General features: G+C 41.5%; 2 protein-coding genes across 2 annotated transcripts; both read left to right on the forward strand.

The window, feature by feature from the left end:
* Positions 1 to 1,192: 1,192 nt before the first annotated feature.
* Positions 1,193 to 2,140, forward strand: LOC142251737 (olfactory receptor 5B21-like). The gene has a single exon (XM_075324792.1). The coding sequence runs from the start codon at positions 1,193 to 1,195 to the stop codon at positions 2,138 to 2,140; it is 948 nt and encodes a 315-aa protein (XP_075180907.1).
* Positions 2,141 to 11,471: 9,331 nt separating this feature from the next.
* On the forward strand, positions 11,472 to 12,401 carry LOC142251739 (olfactory receptor 8G17-like). The gene has a single exon (XM_075324793.1). The coding sequence runs from the start codon at positions 11,472 to 11,474 to the stop codon at positions 12,399 to 12,401; it is 930 nt and encodes a 309-aa protein (XP_075180908.1).
* The last annotated feature ends 8,269 nt before the right edge of the window (positions 12,402 to 20,670 follow it).

The raw sequence follows: 20,670 nt of genomic DNA on the forward strand, positions 1-20,670 counted from the left end.
ATAGTATTCTTTAACATTTTTAATTGCATGAACACTCCATTATTGATTCGTGACTAGGTCTTATTTTTGGGGTAGGGCTTAAATTTAAGACTTAAGGGTGCTTTACACGCTGCTACATCGCTAGCGATCTCGTTAGTGATGTGACACGCCAGATCGCAGATGCGATCTGCCGAGATCGCACATGTGACCGGTGCTATAGAAACGACCTATGTGCGTACTGGCGTGTCACATCGCTAACGAGATCACTAGCGATGTCGCAGTATGTAAAGCAACCTTTACACTGAAAATCCTGAAAATTCCTGCTAGGTCTTATTTTCGAGGTAGGGCTTATTTTTGGAAAAACATGGTATTCTATATGGCCTACCGAGGATTTTTCGTTCAGCAGGTCTTTTGATACTCACAGCTACTCTTTAACATAATAATTGTGTAGTCCAAAATTCAGAAAAATGGCATTTAGCTTGGGTGCCATTATGGTTGTCAAGGCCTCCATAGACATTAGACTAAAGTCAGCCAAATCTGCCGATATTGTTGTGTTTGGCTGACAGTCTAATGTGTATGGAGGCCCCCAACAGGTGATGTTATGGGGCACTTGGAGAGGTCCGCACCTATAACCAGGATATTCGGTATTTTTTTTAGCAATTTTTTACTCTACTTCATGGGGCCTTTGTTGTCAAAACGGACCCATTTGCCCATTTCAAGCAATCATAATGCAGCTCTAATTTTCATAGCAGTTTAAGAAGTCAAAGCTATGATAGAAAGAATAAAAATGGGAATTTTAATGGTAAGCTCAATAGGGTTTTTTTAAGAAATAAAACCCCTATAACGAAAGGGACTTAACTCAAAGTTCCTTGAAGATCCTTGGCCCAAATTATCCTTGACCCCTCTCTCCCTTGTACTGTTTTATTGTTATGTGAGATGGGCCTTTTGGTCTTCTCATAGCCAAGGACCATGTGCTCGAGACGCTCCCATACCTACATTTTTTGTCCTCAACTTTTTGAGAAAAATGAATTTGTGTTGCGTATGTGTGACCTTTACTGTAATCTAATTTTTTTAAAAAATGTTTGCTTTGGCCGCTCTTTTTTAGGTAATTACTTAAGAAAGAGACTGATGCTCCAAGATCACTTACTAAAATGTTATCTCAAAGATTATGAATGAAGACATTTATCTTCTGAAGCAGATTAAAGAATAAACCATGTTTCGGAATTCTTCAAACCAGACGTTGATGGCGTACTTCATCATTAAAGGGATCTCGGATGTCCCAGAGCTCCAGGCACCAATCTTTCTTCTGGTTCTTCTCATTTACCTCATCACATTTGGGGGCAATGTGACCATGTTTCTATTGATCTGCTTTGACCGCCATCTTCACACCCCCATGTATTTCTTCCTGGGTAATCTGTCCATCGTGGATTTTTCCTCTACCACCATCACTTTACATAAGGTCCTTCTCATATTCATAACTGGTGACAACATGGTCTCCTATATGGCATGTTTAATCCAGATGTATGTTTTTGCTTCTTTAATTGGTCATGAACTATTAATTTTGGCCGCTATGAGCTTTGATAGATATGTGGCCGTCTGTAACCCTCTACGTTATCACACTGTTATGAACCATAGGGTTTGTGGTTTGCTATGTTCTTGCTGCTACTTGATAGGATTTGCCCAAGTCCTTGCCCCTGTTGTCATCTTCTCAGGTTTCTCATGCTATACATCCAATGAGGTCAACCACTTCTTCTGTGATATCTTACCTTTGATGAAAATTACTTGTAACGACACGTCCATCTTGGAGATGGTGGTCTTCATCCAAGGACTTTTCATTATTACTCTCCTGCCTTTTGTCCTCACATTGATCCCCTATATTTTTATTATATTGGCCATCTTGAAGATTAGTTCTGGAAGAGGAAAGAAAAAAGCCTTTTACACTTGTTCCTCCCATCTTACAGTGGTCACCCTTCTCTACGTGACGTTTATCTCTCAGTACTTGACGCCCACCTCATATGGGTCAATAAACACCAAGAAGCTCTTCTCGCTTTTTAACACAGCCGCTGTCCCCATGTTGAACCCATTGATCTATAGCTTGAAGAATAGAGATGTTAAGTCAGCAATGAGAAGGAGGTTGGCATTCTGTAAATCTATGACCTAAGAAGTAATTTTCTATAATACATTGTGCCATGGAGATTGCAATGCCTGGGCTCTTCTCTTTAAACAATTTTACAGGAATTGTGAAAATTGCTCACTTGGTTATCAATTTATGGAACTCCCATACAAGTACATTGAGGGCGCCAAACATGCCACCTCTCCTCTGATGGTGGTGCATGACATGGCCCAGTTCTCAAGGAGGGTGTGTGTCCAAGTGGGGGAACACCCATATATTCTCAACATAGATGTTCCTCGCACTGGTGGGACATGCACCTATCAGAAATTGATGGCATTTCTTGAGAATTTGCCATAAATGTCCCAAATGAGACAGCCCCTTTAATAGATAGGGTCCTATATTTAAGTTTCTCATCTACTGTATAACCAGAGAGGTGAACAGAAGCAAAAGTGTATCTTCCTGTGAAGGACCTATTCTGTCTTTATGTGAATGGACATTGTGTAATACTTTATTTTGTCATCGGAGGTGCTGCAGGGAAGTTAAAGACTTACTGACATGTTTTACCACTGATCAAGGGACCCTTCTAAAAAGTAAAGAAAAACAAATTGGATGGATTGGATACCTCGACAGTAGTAATTATATGTGGAGCATCTCACTCCACCCCTTTAAGGCCCCATTACACGCAACGACATATCTAACAAGATGTCGTCGGGGTCACGGAATTTGTGACGCACATCCGGCGTCGTTAGCGACGTCATTGCATGTAACAGCTCCGAGCGTCTGTTAACGATCAAAAATACTCACCTTATCGTTGATCGTTGACACATCGTTCATTTTCAAAATCTCGTTGGTCGTTGTGGACGCAGGTTGTTCATCGTTCCTGAGGCAGCACACATCGCTACGTGTGACACCCCGGGAACGACGAACAACAGCTTACCTGCGTCCTCCGGCAACAAAGGGGGCGTGTCGTTAATGTGGCTGTTCTCTGCCCCTCCACTTCTATTGGCCGCAAGCCGTGTGACGTCGCAGTGACGTCGCACAAACCGCCCCCTTAGAAAGGAGGCGGTTCGCCGGCCACAGCGACGTCGCTAGGCAGGTAAGTACATGTGACAGGTCCTAACGATGTTGTGAGCCACGGGCAGCGATTTGCCCGTGACGCACAACCGACGGGGGTGGGTGCTGTGTGTAAAGCCCCCTTTAGGAAAAGCGTTCAGATTCTTAAAAAGTGTTGAACCCTTTGCAATTTCTAATCCAACAATACCTTTCCAGTGTGTGTGCTATAAGAGATAACAAAAGTCTACCTTATTACTCGCCACAAAGATTGCCATTACTAACCTGAGAACATTCAGACTGACTGTCACAAAGATGTCTACCACACATGACCCCATACAGTACTTTAGATCCCCTCCAATTTGCCTTCCACGGTAATGTCTCCAATATAATGGCCTAGATCCCCCCAGATTGCCTGCTAATAAGGTTCTCCAGCCCACATTCCTGGACTTCCCTTCTCCACTGGTTATTGGAGGCACTTTAGTTATGACATTATCCTTTCAGGTGTTAGAGAAAGGCCGATGCACCATTTGCCCCATAGCTAAAGTAACCTTGAGTTCTGTCATAATGAGGAGATAAATATGGTTCCTTGGAAAAACTTAAAAAATTATGCTGTGATGTCATTATATGAGAGTACAGCCACAAGGAGGTTTTTGCAGGCATCGACAACTGTCATGGTGGTGTCAGGATCTGTGGAGTCTACAGATTCTGGCACTCTGCCTGCTATCTACTCTGATGTCTGTGATCAGCCAAGGAAGACTCTGACGTCGATCCACAGAGTAGTTCAAAGACAGAATAGCAAGAGCTGGGCTGCTTGTTAATCTTTTTTGATCATATGCTTTGGGGGAGCCAGTCCCATTCGCTCCCCTTCTATATATGCTGGCTGGACATTTCCCTTAGTGCCAGCTATAGCTAATCTATACTGGTCTGGTGAGGTGTTGTGATCCAGACTTACTGGTGGCTGTAGTACTTGTTACTGTGAACGGTCATGATGCTAACACTTGTTATCTTTTTGTTGCTGCCTTCCTGCTCTAGCTTTTCTCCTTAGTCTCTTACTGCTTGTTCCTGTGTGTTTGCTGTGTGTCTAAATTTCGTTTTTCCCTGTCTGTCTTTATCTGTGTTGCCATCACACTCCTGACCCTTCCTTCCCTAGTGGGGGGAAACTGATTAGTTCTGGTCAGGAGACTAAACAGGCACGGGGCTCAGGTATCTCAATAATCAGGGGTAATCCCTAGCGTGACGAGCCGCCTGTCCCTCGCTATCCTTCATCGCATCACGACAGTCTGGTCAAACTTTTTATTGTCTCTTTTTATCAAATTGCTTTTGTTTTCTAGTTATACAAATGTAAGTCCATAATAAAGGACAGAAATATAGATATAAAAATAAGATGTCGTGTAGACACAGTTATTTTTCTAACCTGCAGAAAATGATCTACTGTCATAAAATAAAAAACTTGCCGATAGTCCATTTTTTGATGAGATATTCCAGCAAATCAGGCAGTAAGGGGTGAGATTTAACAAAATCACACCACATAGGGGATGTTTTGAGGGCAGATGCACAGTATTTGTGGGCGTTTCAATGTGGTCCAGGGGGTGCTGCTTAAATGTCCCTCATTTTGAAACCTGACCTTTGGTAAGTATGGTATACACTCAGTCAAATTTATCAAAGTGGAGTAAGTGAGTGAACGTAGCTGGTGCAAAACATGTCTGATACATTGCTCTCCATTATACCATAATGGCTTGATATAATGAAGATAGATACGGAGAAGACCCTGGTGGACCTATCTAGGCGGAGAAGACCCTAGTAGACCTATCTAGGTGGGCGGAGAAGACCCTGGTGGACCTATCTAGGCGGAGAAGACCCTGGTGGACATATCTAGGCGGAGAAGACCATGGTGGACTTATCTAGACAGAAAAGACCCTGGTGGACTTATCTAGGTGCAGAAGACCCTGGTGGACCTATCTAGGTGGAGAAGACCCTGGTGGACCTATCTAGGTGGAGAAGACCTTGGTGGACTTATCTAGGCAGAGAAGACCCTGGTGGACCTATCTCGGAGGAGAAAACACTGGTGGACCTACAGTTTCTAGGCGGAGAAGACCCTGATTGTCCTATCTAATCGGAGAAGACCCTGGTTGACCTATCTAGGCAGAGAAAACCCAGGGGGACCTATCTAGGTGGAGAAGACCCTGGTAGATCTATCCAGATGGAGAAGACCCTGGTGGACCTATCTAGGTGGAGAAGAACCTGGTGGACCTATCTAGATGGAGAAGACCCTGGTGGACCTATCTGGGATTCACAAGATCGATCTTCCTACAGAGCCTTCATCCCTCATGTCACCATAACTCAAGATCTAGCTGAAAGCTGTTAAAATGAACAAAGTAAAAACTCATATTCCATCTTATGTATGCCGTGCACATTTTAGGTCTTCTTTTACCCACATCACTTTTTGTTGTTGATGTAATGAAATGTCTAAACACATAAAAACATCTCTGAATAGCTCTCATAGAGCAGCTGACTGGATGCCAATTTACTATTGAGTTCAATGGAATCTGTCTATACCGGTCTTCAGTGAGCTCTGATACTCCCCCTAGTGGTGGCTGCAACCAGATGCAATGTCTGTGTGACCAATAGAATGGGATATGTATGTAGGATAATAGATTCAGATTTGGATCCTTTTCTTGGATATGACAAATGTACATAAGGCAGATATTTGTCCCGTCTTCGGTGAAACCTTCATAACAGAATATGATACATTATTATCATAATTATAATAATCTGATGGAGGATCACCGGAAGATTAAGAACAACAATAGTTCCTGTCATGTTAAGCAGAAAATCCTTTGGAAGATTATTCTTAGGAACGGTCTTTAGCTAAGTGGTGTTTCCTTGTAATTAACGAAGGCTACAAACAAGTACTGGGTGCAATAGCATCTGTATTTCTATAGATACACTGTTAGGACATAGCCTTATACTACTATTATTATTTATTATTATAGCGCCATTTATTCCATGGTGCTTTACATGTGAAAAGGGGTATACAAAATATGGACAAGTACAATAATCATAAAAAATACAAGGCACACACTGGTACAGGAGGAGAGAGGACCCTGACCGCGAGGGCTCACAGTCTACATGGGGAGAGGGGACCCTGCCCGCGAGGGCTCACAGTCTACAGGAGGAGAGAGGACCCTGCCCACGAGGGCTCACAGTCTACAGGGGGAGAGAGCACCCTGCCTGTGAGAACTCACAGTCTACAAGAGGAGAGAGGACCCTGCCACGAGGTCTCACAGTATACAGGGGGGAAAGAGGACCCTGCCTGAGAGGGCTTACAGTGTACAGGAGGAGAGAGGACCCTGCCCGCGAGGGCTCACTGTCTACAGAAGGAGAGAGGACCCGGCCCCACGAGGGCTCACAGCCTACAGGAGAAGAGAGGAACCTGCCCCATGAGTGCTCACAGTCTACAGGAGGAGAGAGGACCCTGGCCACGAGGGCTCACAGTCTACAGGGGGAGAGAGGACCCTGCCCACGAGGGCTCACAGTCTACAGGAGGAGAGAGGACCCTGCCCACAAGAGCTCACAGTCTACAGGAGAAGAGAGGAACCTGCCCCATGAGGGCTCACAGTCTACAGGAGGAGAGAGGACCCTGGCCACGAGGGCTCACAGTCTACAGGGGAAGAGAGGATCCTGCCAACGAGGGCTCACAGTCTACAGGGGGAGAGAGCACCCTGCCTGTGAGGGCTCACAGTCTACAAGAGGAGAGAGGACCCTGCCCACGAGGTCTCACAGTATACAGGGGGGAAAGAGTACCCTGCCCATGAGGGCTCACAGTCTACAAGGGGAGAGAGAACCCTGCCCTCAAGGGCTCACAGTCTACAGGAGGAGAGTGAACCCTACCCATGCTTCCTGTGCCTTCTTTAGAGCTTAGTAGGGCTTACTAAGCACTCATCCCATCCGTTCCCTACCTAGGGCTCAGTTTTAGGGTCAGTCAGGGACAGGTATTCTGCTCAGCGCATAGGTGCAGAACTTATCTAGGGTGGTTAGGGCAGTCAGGAGCTAGTGGATGGATTGGTCAGGGGTCACCATCTCCTCCTTCCATTTCCTGTTGCCGTATGTGTGGTACTTTCCCATTCCTAACGTTACAGAACCACAGCAACTCAGCCACAAAGTGGAGACCCCGTAATGTTACAGAGAGGGGAGAATGTTAACCACCTGACTGCATTGTTCCCATCATACAGTTTGGTGAAGGAGGAATAATGCTATGGGTTTGTTATTAGAGATTGGCCTTGGCCATTTTTATTACTATTTTATATCGCATTTTTCAGTTGCCTTTTCCTATTTCTCCCTTTAAGACATTTTAGGATCCCCAATTATAGGAAAATCTTCTACATATAGTAATAAAAGTCACTAGCAGTGGTCAGTTTAGATCTGCTACGAAATAGAAGCATTGACATTGCTCACTGAACACTATGTGGATAGTAAAAGAGAAGGCAGTAGCAGTGATAAAACATTTCTGTCTTCTCAATGTCTTCAGCTAACTGTAATAACTGGGGACCCAACCTGCTTACTGCCTGATGTCATCTTGGGAAGATCTGGGATAAGAAGGTCACAGCGTGTTGTTGATCGCAGATCCGCTTATGTGCCCACTCATTATTTACCCTGAGTTGGAGCATATTTAATTCCATCTGATATTGAATGGGTTAAGATTAATTTCTATCCTGCAGGGATCTAACAGGTAGTTGTAACCTCAGTTGCAGCCACTCCCTTCTGCTCTAAATATCTGTTCAACACTCCTCCCTATGCTGGCTATAGCTCATACCTATACTGTCCACTTTGAAGGAGACAGTCTCTGGAGAAGCTGAGGTGTTGCTTCTGTTGCAGCTGAGAAGTTACTGCTGGAGAAGCTGTGAAATGTTATTTGATGTGTATTTCCCCACCCATCTGTCTTTCCTTCCTCATGTTGTGTTATTCCAGTGGAGAAACTAGTGTCTCTCTGGCTTTTACTAGTCAGGGTGAGTCCAGGGCCAGCGAGGGCCTAGGCAAGTGATGGCGCACGGGAGAAGGACCCGTCTACTGACATTAGGCAATGCAGGGAACAGTGTCAGGTGAGTGTTAGGAGGTGACCCCTCTCCCTAGTGCCAGGGCCTGGTACCCTGGTGTTCTCTCTGTGTTGCTCTGCTCCTCGGGTGTCCTTTTGTACCTGCAGTCATATCGCGAAATAGTCTGCAAGAGCGTGAAAACAGTAATGTGAAAAGATGTCACTACAGACTGGAAAATGATATTGCCTGTCGTCAGGAAATCTTTAAACAAATGGATGAAATTGTAATAAGTTATATTTTCCTGTATTTACAAAAAGCATAAAACCCCCCACAAAATTGAGGGCAATATACAGTGTGGTCCAAAAGTAGGTGGACAGTATGTGTAATAGGGTTATCAAACATGGTGTAAAGTGAAACTGACTCAGTTGCCCTTAGCAACCAATCATATTCCACCTTTCATTTTACAAAGAGTCTGTGAAGAATGAAAGGTGGAATCTGATTGGTTGCTAAGGGCAACTGAGTCAGTTTCACTTCACACCATGTGTGATAACCCTATTACACATACTGTCCACCTACTTTTGGACCACCCTGTATATAATATATATATATATATATATATATATATCTATATATATTATATATATATAGTATATATGTATATATATATATATATGTTGCATACAGTATACCTGGTATTTTATATGGGTCAATATATTAAGAGACGCCCCTAATAAATTTGGTACATCAGTGATCTGTTAATTCATGAGAGAAAGGTGAATAAAGTGCGGCTATAAATAAGCGGACTGGCTTAGGAGCGCTGTGCATGATCCTTATGGACCCGGTTGGGGTTTGGTTCTTTGGTTCTGTTGGTTGGCATTCAAGACAAAGAGACGTTTTAGCGAGATTTTTCTTAAATAGTGATAAGACCTCATATACGGTACTAAAAACTATTAATGAGATGTTATTCATCTACGTAATCATGTGATCGTTCACTTGGGATTATCCATTAAAGAAACCTTCATCCTGGTCGGTTCCTCTTGGTCACTGGGGACCTAATTACCTTTATTAACCCAAAGTTACTGGTGTATATATATAATCTCGGAGGTCACCTAATGAACAGAATGGGAATACAGAGAATTCACGTTTTGGATCTCCACTGAAAGTTGCTGTGTAAGTAGAGAGCAGAGGGCACAATGTATGGATGGATGTGGCTTTATTACTTGAGTTAACATTATACTTTTTACACACTGAGTATAGTCATCATTTATTTTATCCCCATGTTCTTTATACAGTATGTCTGGGGTGTCTAAAGGGGGCTTCACACGCAGCGACATCGCTACGAGATGTCGTTGGAGTCACGGAATTCGTGACGCACATCCGGCCTCGTTAGCGACGTTGTTGCGTGTGAAATGCAGGAACGACCGTTAACGATCAAAATTACTTACCTAATCATTGATCGTTGACGCGTCATTCTATTCCCGATTATCATTGCTGTTGCAGGTCGCAGGTTGTTGGTCGTTCCTGAGGCAGCACACATCGCTACATGTAACATCCCAGGAACGAGGAACAACACCTTACCTGTGTCCTCCAGCAACGAGGAAGAAAGGAGGTGGGCGGGATGTTCGGCCCGCTCATCTCCGCCCCTCCGCTTCTATTGGGCGGCCACTTAGTGACGCCGCTGTTACGCCTCACGAACCGCCCCCTTAGAAAGGAGGCGATTCGTCGGCCACAGCGACGTCACTAGGCAGGTAAGTATGTGTGACGGGTGTAAGCGATGTTGTGCGCCACGGGCAGCGATTTGCCTGTGACGCACAACCGACAGGGGAGGGGGTTCTTTCACCAGTGACATCGCTAGAGATGTCACTGCGTGTAAAGCGCCCTTAAGTTAAAAAATTAAATTGTGTCAAATATTTTTTGGACATCTCAAATATTAATAAGAAAAAAAACTAAATATTGTACATCAATTAGAATGAATACATTTGGCCATTTTCATCTAAAAACTAAATATAAATTCATACAAAAATATAAAAAATATAAAATATAAAAGTTTTCTAAATATATTTCATCTATTTTATATTAAGATGATTATACTTACAAAAAATCTTCCTTTTTTATTAATAAGCATTTTTTATTTTCATCAGCATCATTAATAATATAATATGTATAACAATATTCTATAAAAAAAAAATAACCACACTAAGACCTTATGTTCATGTGACACCTAGAATAGTTACACTTTTACATTGATTTTGCATGACTTTTTTTTAATAGTTTCTATTGAATAAATGAATAATTTAATGAATAACTTAGCCCAAAAAATAATGACCCTAAGTGATTTAACTAGAGAAGATAAATTTAAAAATTTCACTATATTTGCTCTTTTTCACAAGATTATAGCATTTTAGTGGCAGAACGTTTTTCACAAACAAACGTTTTTTAACAGATGTTAGATGTTATCCCATCATTGTTGATAGTACTTTTTTTAAATCTGGAAGTGCTGTGACAAAATGTAAAAAATTAAATAAAAAATAATAATAATGTTATTATTATTATTACATTAAAACTCAATTAATAGTATTATTATTATTGTTATTATATAACTCATTTTTATTTTGTTTCATTTTTATTATTTTGATTATTAATAATTATAATGAAAATAATAGTAATAATAATAATAATAATAATAATAATATAAAAAGCGTAACTATTATTATTTTTAGCATTCACTTACATATACATGTAATACATTTTTCTGATTTTTATCCAGAAAAGTTGGATCAATGGCTCATTGAATAACATTGGGTGAAGTACAATCCAATTTTTTATCAGATAGCATTTGGCGTATTTATACATTTTAACCCTTAAATTCACTTCCATATGTTTAGTTAGGAAAAGTAGATGCATATGGTTGTGGTTGTGCCTGACAACAATATAATTCATGGTTATATTGAGCCCACCAGTTTTTGGTAAAAAAAAAAATAAATAATAATTTCTCTAGCTTCTCTAGCTCTACATAAATTTCACCCAGTATATCCAAAAACATTTTACAAAAGTGTGTGGGTATATATATATATATATATATATACATATATATAAATATATATATATATATATATATATATATATATATATATATATATATATATATATATATATATATATATATACTGTATATATTGGAGAAGATTTTTATCCCCAAAAATGTAAAACCATGCCCCAGAAAACTTTGAAATATTTGAGGAACCTATTCACTCTGTGCGATTTGTCTTTTCAGATTCACATTTATCATACAAATGTATGTGAATGAGTCCTCTTTTCAATATTTCATTATTAAAGGGATTTCGGATGTTCCGGAACTACAAATTACAATATTCATCCTAGTGTTAGTGATTTATCTGATCACCGTCGGAGGCAATATGGTGGTTCTCATCGTAATCTGCATGGACTCTCATCTACATTCGCCCATGTACTTCTTCTTAGCTAACTTGTCCATCGTAGACATGGCATCGACCACCACCAGTCTGCACAAGATCCTTATAAGTTTCATTACCGGAGATAAGACTGTCTCATTTATTGGGTGCATGGCACAGTCCTTCATGGCTGGGTCCTTCACGGTCCATGAGTTGTTTATATTGGCAGCCATGAGCTACGATCGCTATGTGGCCATCTGTAAACCTCTAAACTATCATCGGGTTATGAACCATCGGACGTGTGTTCTGTTGGCTTCTTCATGCTGGACCTTGGGCTTTCTCTTTATCAGTCCTCTTGTTGGGATATTTTCCAGTTTTTCATGCTATACATCCAATGAAATCAACCACTTCCTCTGCGATATTGTCCCGTTGTTGAACATCACGTGCAGTAATACCTCAATTTTGGACCTCTTATTCCTCATTGAAGGGTTGTTCTTTTTTACTATTGTCCCATTCATTTTAACATTTGCTCCTTATATTTTTATAATAGTTGCAATATTGAAGATGCAGACCAGCAATGGTAGACATAAGGCCTTCTACACGTGCTCCTCGCACCTCACCGTGGTCATCCTTCTCTACACGCTTCTGATTAGTCAGTATTTGGTGCCAAACTCATCAAGCAACTTTGACTCCAAGAAACTCTACTCTCTATGTAATATGGCTGCCGTACCTTTACTAAACCCAATAATTTATAGCTTTAACAATAAAGATGTAAAGGCGGCTCTAAGGAGAAGGTTTGGACGAAGGGTATGAAATGGTCAAATAAATAAATACTATTCTATATGGACAGGTTTTCTTAGGTAAAAGAAAATTGTATTAACTACATAGACTATATAGTAATAAAGTGCATTATGGGTCTTTTATTATTTCAGGACATTTTCCGCTATATTTTTGGGAGCTCAAAATGGAATTATGCTGCTCTTTTTTGGCCACCAAATGTGCAGAATTAGTCTCGTTTGGACTCTTCCTACAAGTGGACAACCATTCATTATAATGTTTTGGCGGTCTACACCATCTTGCACAGTTGTACAATTTTCCATTGTTTCCATATTTTAATGTTTTTTTTGTACTCTAGTTTTGCATTTTTCAAAGCCGTAAAGGGCCATCAAAATGTCAAAATAACACACAAATAAATACCTATACAGTACTCACCGTACCGCTCACCTCCCCAGCCCCTCCATTCCTTATTTTCACACATCTAGTCCTTGTCACATCTGGGCTTAGTCCATGACTTCCAGGTTTGGTGAGGACCGAGATGGTATTACCTATTTGAGAGCAATGTCATGGTGCACGTCATTATGCCATGACCACCTGGGGTGATTCAGCATGAGTGACGGTGATAAGAAGATGCCAGGAAGACTGGACAGATAATGAGGAGAAGAGGTGAGCAGTGAGTCGAGACCTCAGAGCAACCTACTAGTCCTTGTCACATCTTCTGATCACCGCCTCAAGTATTGAAGCCCTTGGGCTTAGTCCATGACTTCCAGGTTTGGTGAGGCCCGAGATGGTATTACGTATTTGAGAGCAAGGTCATGGTGCACGTCATGATGCCATGACCACCTGGGGTGATTCAGCATGAGTGACGGTGATAAGAAGATGCCAGGAAGACTGGACAGATAATGAGGAGAAGAGGTGAGCAGTGAGGCGAGACCTCAGAGCAACCTACTAGTCCTTGTCACATCTTCTGATCACCGCCTCAAGTACTGAAGCTATTGGCCTTAATCCAAGACTTCCAGCTTTGATGAGACCCGAGATGGTTCTACGTATTTGAGAGCAAGTTCATGGTGCATGTCGTGATGTTGTGACCACCCAGGGTGATTCAGCGTGATTGATGGTGATAAGAAAATGCCACGAAGACTGGACAGATAATGGTTAGGAGCAGAGGAGACGAAGAGGTGAGCGGTGAGGCGACACCTCAGAGGAACCCACTAGTCCTTGTCACATCTTCTGATCACCACCGCAAGTACTGAAGTCCCTGGGCTTAAGCGGGCTTTACACGCTGCGACATCGCTAATGCGGAGTCGTTGGGGTCACGGAATTCGTGACGCACATCCGGCCGCATTAGCGATGCCGTTGCGTGTGACACCGATAAGCGATTTTGCATCGTTGCAAAAACGTGCAAAATTGCTAATTGGCGACATGGGGGTCCATTCTCAAATCTCGTTACTGCAGCAGTAACGAGGGTGTTCCTCGTTCCTGCGGCAGCACACATCGCTCCGTGTGACGCCGCAGGAACGAGGAAGCTCCCCTTACCTGCCTCCCGACCGCTATGAGGAAGGAAGGAGGTGGGCGGGATGTTACGTCCCGCTCAGCTCCGCCCCTCCGCTGCTATTGGGCGGCGGTTCAGTGACGTCGCTGTGACGCCGCACGGACCGCCCCCTTAGAAAGGAGGCGGTTCGCTCGTCACAGCGACGTCGCCGGACAGGTATGTATGTGTGACGACTGTTGTGCGACACGGGCAGCGATTTGCCCGTGTCGCGCAACAGATGGGGGCGGGTACCTACACTAGCGATATTGGGACCGATATCGCAGTGTGTAAAGTAGCCTTTAGTCCATGACTTCCAGAATTTATGAGGCCCGAGATGGTTCTACGTATGTGAGAGCAAGGTCATGGTGCACATCATGATGTTGTGACCACCCAGGGTGATTCTGAATGAGTGACATTGATAAGAAGATGCCACGAAGACTGGTCAGATAATGGTTAGGAGCAGAGGGGGCGAAGAGGTGAGCAGTGAGGTGAGACCTCTGAGCAACACACTTTAAAAAAGATTGAAGCTTCATTAGCTGATCAGAAAAAGACTCCAGGATTTAATGGATTACCCCAAATGGGTAAGTTTTTATGTGTCCTGTAGAAATATATATATATATATATATATATATATATATATATATATATATATATATATATATATATATTTCTCCTTTGTGGTTAGTTTAGGGAAAAGACAGTGCATTGGCATCCCATAATAATTTTGTTGGATCATAGAGGGTCAATAAGTCGATACATAAAAAATGAAAAAAGTTACTACCAGAGTCTGTGTAGTCCCTCTTCAGTTTGATCGCTTTCCTTGGCCCATTCTCTTGTGGTATCTTGGCACAAACTAAGCTCTACAATGTCATGAGATTGCAAGGTCTAGTAAGCACCAGAGGTCCCATTTCTGACTGGACCTACAAATACCTCCACAAAAGAAATAAACTAGTAATGAATAAATAAACAAAAATGTATATATATATATATATATATATATATATATATACACATTTTATTAATCACAATTTATTATCTGCACAAAAACTTGAAAAACACTTCATGAAAAACAAAAAAAAAGAAAAAATAAGTCACCCCCTGATGAAGCCGCAGGCGAAACGTGGATTTTTGTAGTACCTTTTGGGCCATTATTTTATGATTTGAAGGATGTTACATTATCTATTATTTATCTATACCTTTGGGTTTCTGGCCATATAACTTCTGATCATGTAACATGGCACAATCTATCTAAAGTCCAAGTCTATGGTAAAGCCTGAGAATGTAAATTTGGTGCTAATGCAGTCTTATTGCACCGAAATCATTCTCATAAAGGATCAAATTTGGAAGGGAGGACGTCAGTCATCAGGGTCATAAGGAACTAGGTTCATTATTCACCTGGTGGGAGCAATTTTGACTACATTAGAGAAGAGATAATATGGCTGAAATGTCACCAACTAGGTGAAGACACCAGCATATACACTATTCAAAAAAGGTTTGGGATACTTGGCTTTAAGGTGAAATTTCAGGATGATCCTACAATGCCTGCTGACCTTTTCAGGTGACCTTCTCTAATCTTTTGGATGCTCATATCCAACTATCCAATGCTTCAGTTGTCTCTAACAATAAGCTTAACCCATCAGCCCCAAAGCGTTTTCAGTTTTTGCAGGGTTTTTTTTGCTCCCCTTTTTCCGAGAGCCGTAACTTTTTTATTTTTCTGTCAATCTTCCCATATGAGAGCTTGTTTTTTGTGGGACGAGTTGTACTTTTAAATGAAACCATAAGTTTTACCATATGCTGTACTGGAAAGCAGCAAAAAAATTCCAAGTGTGGAAAAATTGCAAAAATAGCATGATCGCACAATAGTTTTTGGGATATTTTACTCACGGTGTTCACTATATGGTAAAACTGATGTGTCAGTCTGATGCCTGAGGTCGGTGCGAGTTTGTAGACACCAAACATGTATAGGTTTTCTTGTATCTAAGGGGTTAAAAAAAATTCACAAGTTTGTCCAATAAAAGTGGCGCACGTTTTGCACCATATTCTAAAAACCCATAAAGTTCTCATTTTTTGGGATCTATGGCTCAGTGATGGCTTATTTTTTTGCGTCTCGAGCTGACGTTTCTAATGGTACCATTTTTGCGCAGATGCTATGTTTTGATCGCCTGTTATTGCATTTTGCGCAAAACTTGCAGCGACCAAAAAACGAAATGTTGGCGTTTGGAATTTTTTTGCTGCTACGCCGTTTACTGATCAGATTAATTGATTTTATATTTTGATAGATCGGGCGTTTCTAAACGTGGCGATACCAAATATGTGTATATTTTTTATTTTTTTAACCCTTTAATTTTCAATGGGGTGAAAGGGGGGTGATTTGAACTTTTAGTTTTTTTTGTTTTTTTTTATTTTTTAAAAGTTTTTTTTTACTTTTTTTTTTTTATCTTACTAGTCCCCATAGGGGGCTATGTGGATCAACAATCCGATCGCTCTGCCCTATCTGCAGATCTCAGCTACAGAGCCGAGATCTGCAGATATGCTGCTTTGCTCTCCGTGCAGGCACTATGCCGGCACTGAGAGGAAGTGACTCATGTTAGCTACAGGCGTCATCACATGACCCTGTGCTACCATGGCAACCACCAAAAGTCACGTGATCACGCACGTGACTTCCGGTGGTGGCGGAGGTAAGTGAAAGTAAATGCCGCGTGCATATACATCTCGCTGCCAGACTTTGGCATAAAAATTACAGCTCTCTATTCTTTGTAGGTGGGAAAACTGGCAGTGTAAGAAATACTTATTTTCCGCATTGTACAGTCATATGAAAAAGTTTGGGCGCCCCTATTAATGTTAACCTTTTTTCTTTATAACAATTTGGGTTTTTGCTATTTCAGTTTCATATTTCTAATAACTGATGGACTGAGTAATATTTCTGCATTGAAATGAGGTTTATTGTACTAACAGAAAATGTGCAATCCGCATTTAAACTAAATTTCACCGGTGCAAAAGTATGAGCACCCTTATCAATTTCTTGATTTGAACACTCCTATCTACTTTTTACTGACTTACTAAAGCACTACATTGGTTTTGTAACCTCATTGAGCTTTGAACGTCATAGGCAGGTGTATCCAATCATGAGAAAAGGTATTTAAGGTGGCCAGTTACAAGTAGTTCTCCTATTTGAATCTCCTATGAAGAGTGGCATCATGGGCTCCTCAAAACAACTCTCAAATGATCTGAAAACAAAGATTATTCAACATAGTTGTTCAGGGGAAGGTACAAAAAGTTGTCTCAGAGATTTAAACTGTCAGTTTCCACTGTGAGGAACATAGTAATGAAATGGAAGAAGACAGGTACAGTTCTTGTTAAGCCCAGAAGTGGCAGGCCAAGAAAAATATCAGAAAGGCAGAGAAGAAGAATGGTGAGAACAGTCAAGGACAATCCACAGACCACCTCCAAAGACCTGCAGCATCATCTTGCTGCAGATGGTGTCAATGTGCATCGGTCAACAATACAGCGCACGTTGCACAAGGAGAAGCTGTATGGGAGAGTGATGCGAAAGAAGCCGTTTCTGCAAGCACGCCACAAACAGAGTCGCCTGAGGTATGCAAAAGCACATTTGGACAAGCCAGTTACATTTTGGAAGAAGGTCCTGTGGACTGATGAAACAAAGATTGAGTTGTTTGGTCATACAAAAAGGCGTTATGCATGGAGGGAAAAAACCACGGCATTCCAAGAAAAGCACTTGCTACCCACAGTAAAATTTGGTGGAGGTTCCATCATGCTTTGGGGCTGTGTGGCCAATGCCGGCACCGGGAATCTTGTTAAAGTTGAGGGTCGCATGGATTCAACTCAGTATCAGCAGATTCTTGACAATAATGTGCAAGAATCAGTGACGAAGTTGAAGTTACGCAGGGGATGGATATTTCAGCAAGACAATGATCCAAAACACCGCTCCAAATCTACTCAGGCATTCATGTAGAGGAACAATTACAATGTTCTGGAATGGCCATCCCAGTCCCCAGACCTGAATATCATTGAACATCTGTGGGATGATGTGAAGCGGCTGTCCATGCTCGGCGACCATCAAACTTAACTGAACTGGAATTGTTTTGTAAACAGGAATGGTCAAATCTACCTTCATCCAGGATCCAGGAACTCATTAAAAGCTACAGAAAGCGACTGGAGGCTGTGATTTTTGCAAAAGGAGGATCTACAAAATATTAATGTCACTTTTATGTTGAGGTGCCCATACTTTTGCACCGTTCAAATTTTGTTTAAATGCGGATTGCACATTTTCTGTTAGTACAATAAACCTCATTTCAATCCAGAAATATTACTCAGTCCATCAGTTATTAGATATATGAAACTGAAATAGCAAAAACCCAAATTGTTATAAAGAAAAAAGGGTAACATTAATAGGGGTGCCCAAACTTTTTCATATGACTGTAAATGGTTAGAAAGCAGAGATCAGAGCTAGCTCCGGCCACTGCTGTTAGCCAGGTGCCAGCTGTATAACACAGCTGTTAATCCTCAGCCTGTTCCATACACCTACATCCAACAATGTAATGTGAGGAAGGGGTTAAAATATGTCTCCACGGTGTATATAACACTAGGACTAAATTATTACTGCATTTCGAAGCTTTTTCCATCTAATGTCCAAACCAATTAAATCCGCAAGGTAAATTATTCAGGCTGCCGTAACTAATTCCAGGGGATTAATTATCAATAACACTGCATGATATATACAGACCTACAATATCAGCGAGCTCTGTACACTCTATACAAAGAACAGCACATGCCACTGGAGTCAATGGCCACTTTATATTTAAGTTGATCAGATACAAACTCTAAAATTTATTGGATCAACCTGATCAGGTATGCAGAAGAAATGAATGTAAATTATGGCCAAGAGTATCCGGAGTGTTTTATGCAATGGAAGTGGATTAAACAGTGAAGCTCAATAAATAGGAGATCATATATTATGAATGTCATTACCATGAATACATCAGAGTCTCAACAATAGAATTGAGGTATATTTCTGTTCTCTGTAGCTCAGGGGCAGCACTGACGATAGCAAAAAATAGCAAAAGGGGTCCAGATTTTGATAACATTGTTTTGCTAGGCATAGAAGAAATACCCACATTCGTGTCTGCCCAGATAATCCCCCCACTGGCTTGGCATAAATGGTAAATAAAAATGAGAGAGAATAGAATTCTCATCAAATTTCACGAAAAATTTGAATTTGCCAGAATTCTATTTATTTTTGTAATTTATTTTTCTGAAATCCGGCAGCCACTATTTTGCTGGAGACAGGGAGGGGTAACCCTCTCCCCCCAAACATACATATATAATATCCCACCACACAGTCCCACTGCTCCGGTCACTGCTCCAGGCTCATCGGCACTGTCTAAACCTCACACTATCATGTCTTTGTGAGGCATAGTTCGCACTAGTAGGGCCGAACACTCCTGAAGAGCAACCGGAGCTTAGGAAACCTGCAATTTAAAATGGGAAATTTGATTTGTATCTAATAAATTCGACTGAATTTGAGTGATTTTGCCGAATGTGAGTTTTGGCAAATTTGCTGTTCTCTAGTAGTGAGTGCAGCCCCTTATAGGAGGTCTAGGAGACAGGAGGAAGCACAATTGCAGGTGGGTCCTATGTCCACAGTGACCTTCTGTAGTGGCACAGATTATACAGGTTGTATATTCACCCTTGCACCATTTTTGGGAATATACGCTTTATGGAGGCGGACACCCAGATGCAGTATACTATGTCTGGGTGTCCTCCTCCAATAGTGGTGCACGACAGAGCACACTGTGACGCAGTCTACATCATTATAGTCAATGGCCCAGTCAGCGCATACGTCCAAAGCCCGTTTTGCGGGGGATTCGAATGGAAGCCCTGATGGGACCACTGAACGGGGAAGCGGTCTAAGTCCTTTATCTAGTTGAGTGCAAAAATGTTACAAATCAGGCACAGCTCCTGCTTCTGACGGCTCTCTCTACACTTCACTCCCTTCTCTCAGTGTTAAAGCCCCTATTCACATTGCATGAAATTCATGCAAACTCATCAATATCGTTCATCTGTATGGCAGAGTCAAGAGAAACAGGTATCTACCAAAATCAACGACAATCACGTCTATCGACAGCTTTTGATATAGCAGCAGGGGTAGGGTGAGATTTATAGACAGAGCTTCAGTGGAGAGGGATAAAGTATCTCCAGCCTAAGGAGGGTGGAGAAAACAGGCTGTAAAAAAGAAAGAAAGTACATGAAGGATAAAGAAGTGCAGCAGAGAAGCCGAGCTAATATATGAGCTATTGAAAAAAACAGCATCCTAAATACACACATACACCATATCCAGGGAGCGACACACAGACCTCTTTGTGGCTTTGGATGCTATTTTTCACCTTAAGAATATTGTGGCTAAATATTATCTTTAATCAGAAATCATATGATATATATATATATATATATATATATATATAGATATATATATATATATATATATATACACACACACACACACACACACACACATAGACATCAATGGTTACCATATTATGCCTCAATCAATCTTAAAGCCTTGCAATGTTGTAGGGGGATGCAGAAGTTAATGTAAGTAAACGTCGCCATGTCCTGGTCACAGGTAATAAGGACAAAGAGGAACTAAATTGTTAAGTGTGTGTTTCTTCGAGGGAAGAGTGTAGAAGAGACTCTGTGTCAGCTAAAAGTTGTGTCACAGTTACTAAATATAAAAGGCTGTGCTGGGCCAAGAAG

The sequence above is a fragment of the Anomaloglossus baeobatrachus genome, chromosome 9 (assembly GCF_048569485.1).
Source record: "Anomaloglossus baeobatrachus isolate aAnoBae1 chromosome 9, aAnoBae1.hap1, whole genome shotgun sequence".
Classification (NCBI taxonomy): domain Eukaryota; kingdom Metazoa; phylum Chordata; class Amphibia; order Anura; family Aromobatidae; genus Anomaloglossus; species Anomaloglossus baeobatrachus.

What these genes read in the sequence shown, in the direction of transcription:
- LOC142251739 (XM_075324793.1), top strand. Translation starts at nt 11,472, where the DNA reads ATGTATGTGAATGAGTCCTCTTTTCAATATTTCATTATTAAAGGGATT.
- LOC142251737 (XM_075324792.1), top strand. Translation starts at nt 1,193, where the DNA reads ATGTTTCGGAATTCTTCAAACCAGACGTTGATGGCGTACTTCATCATT.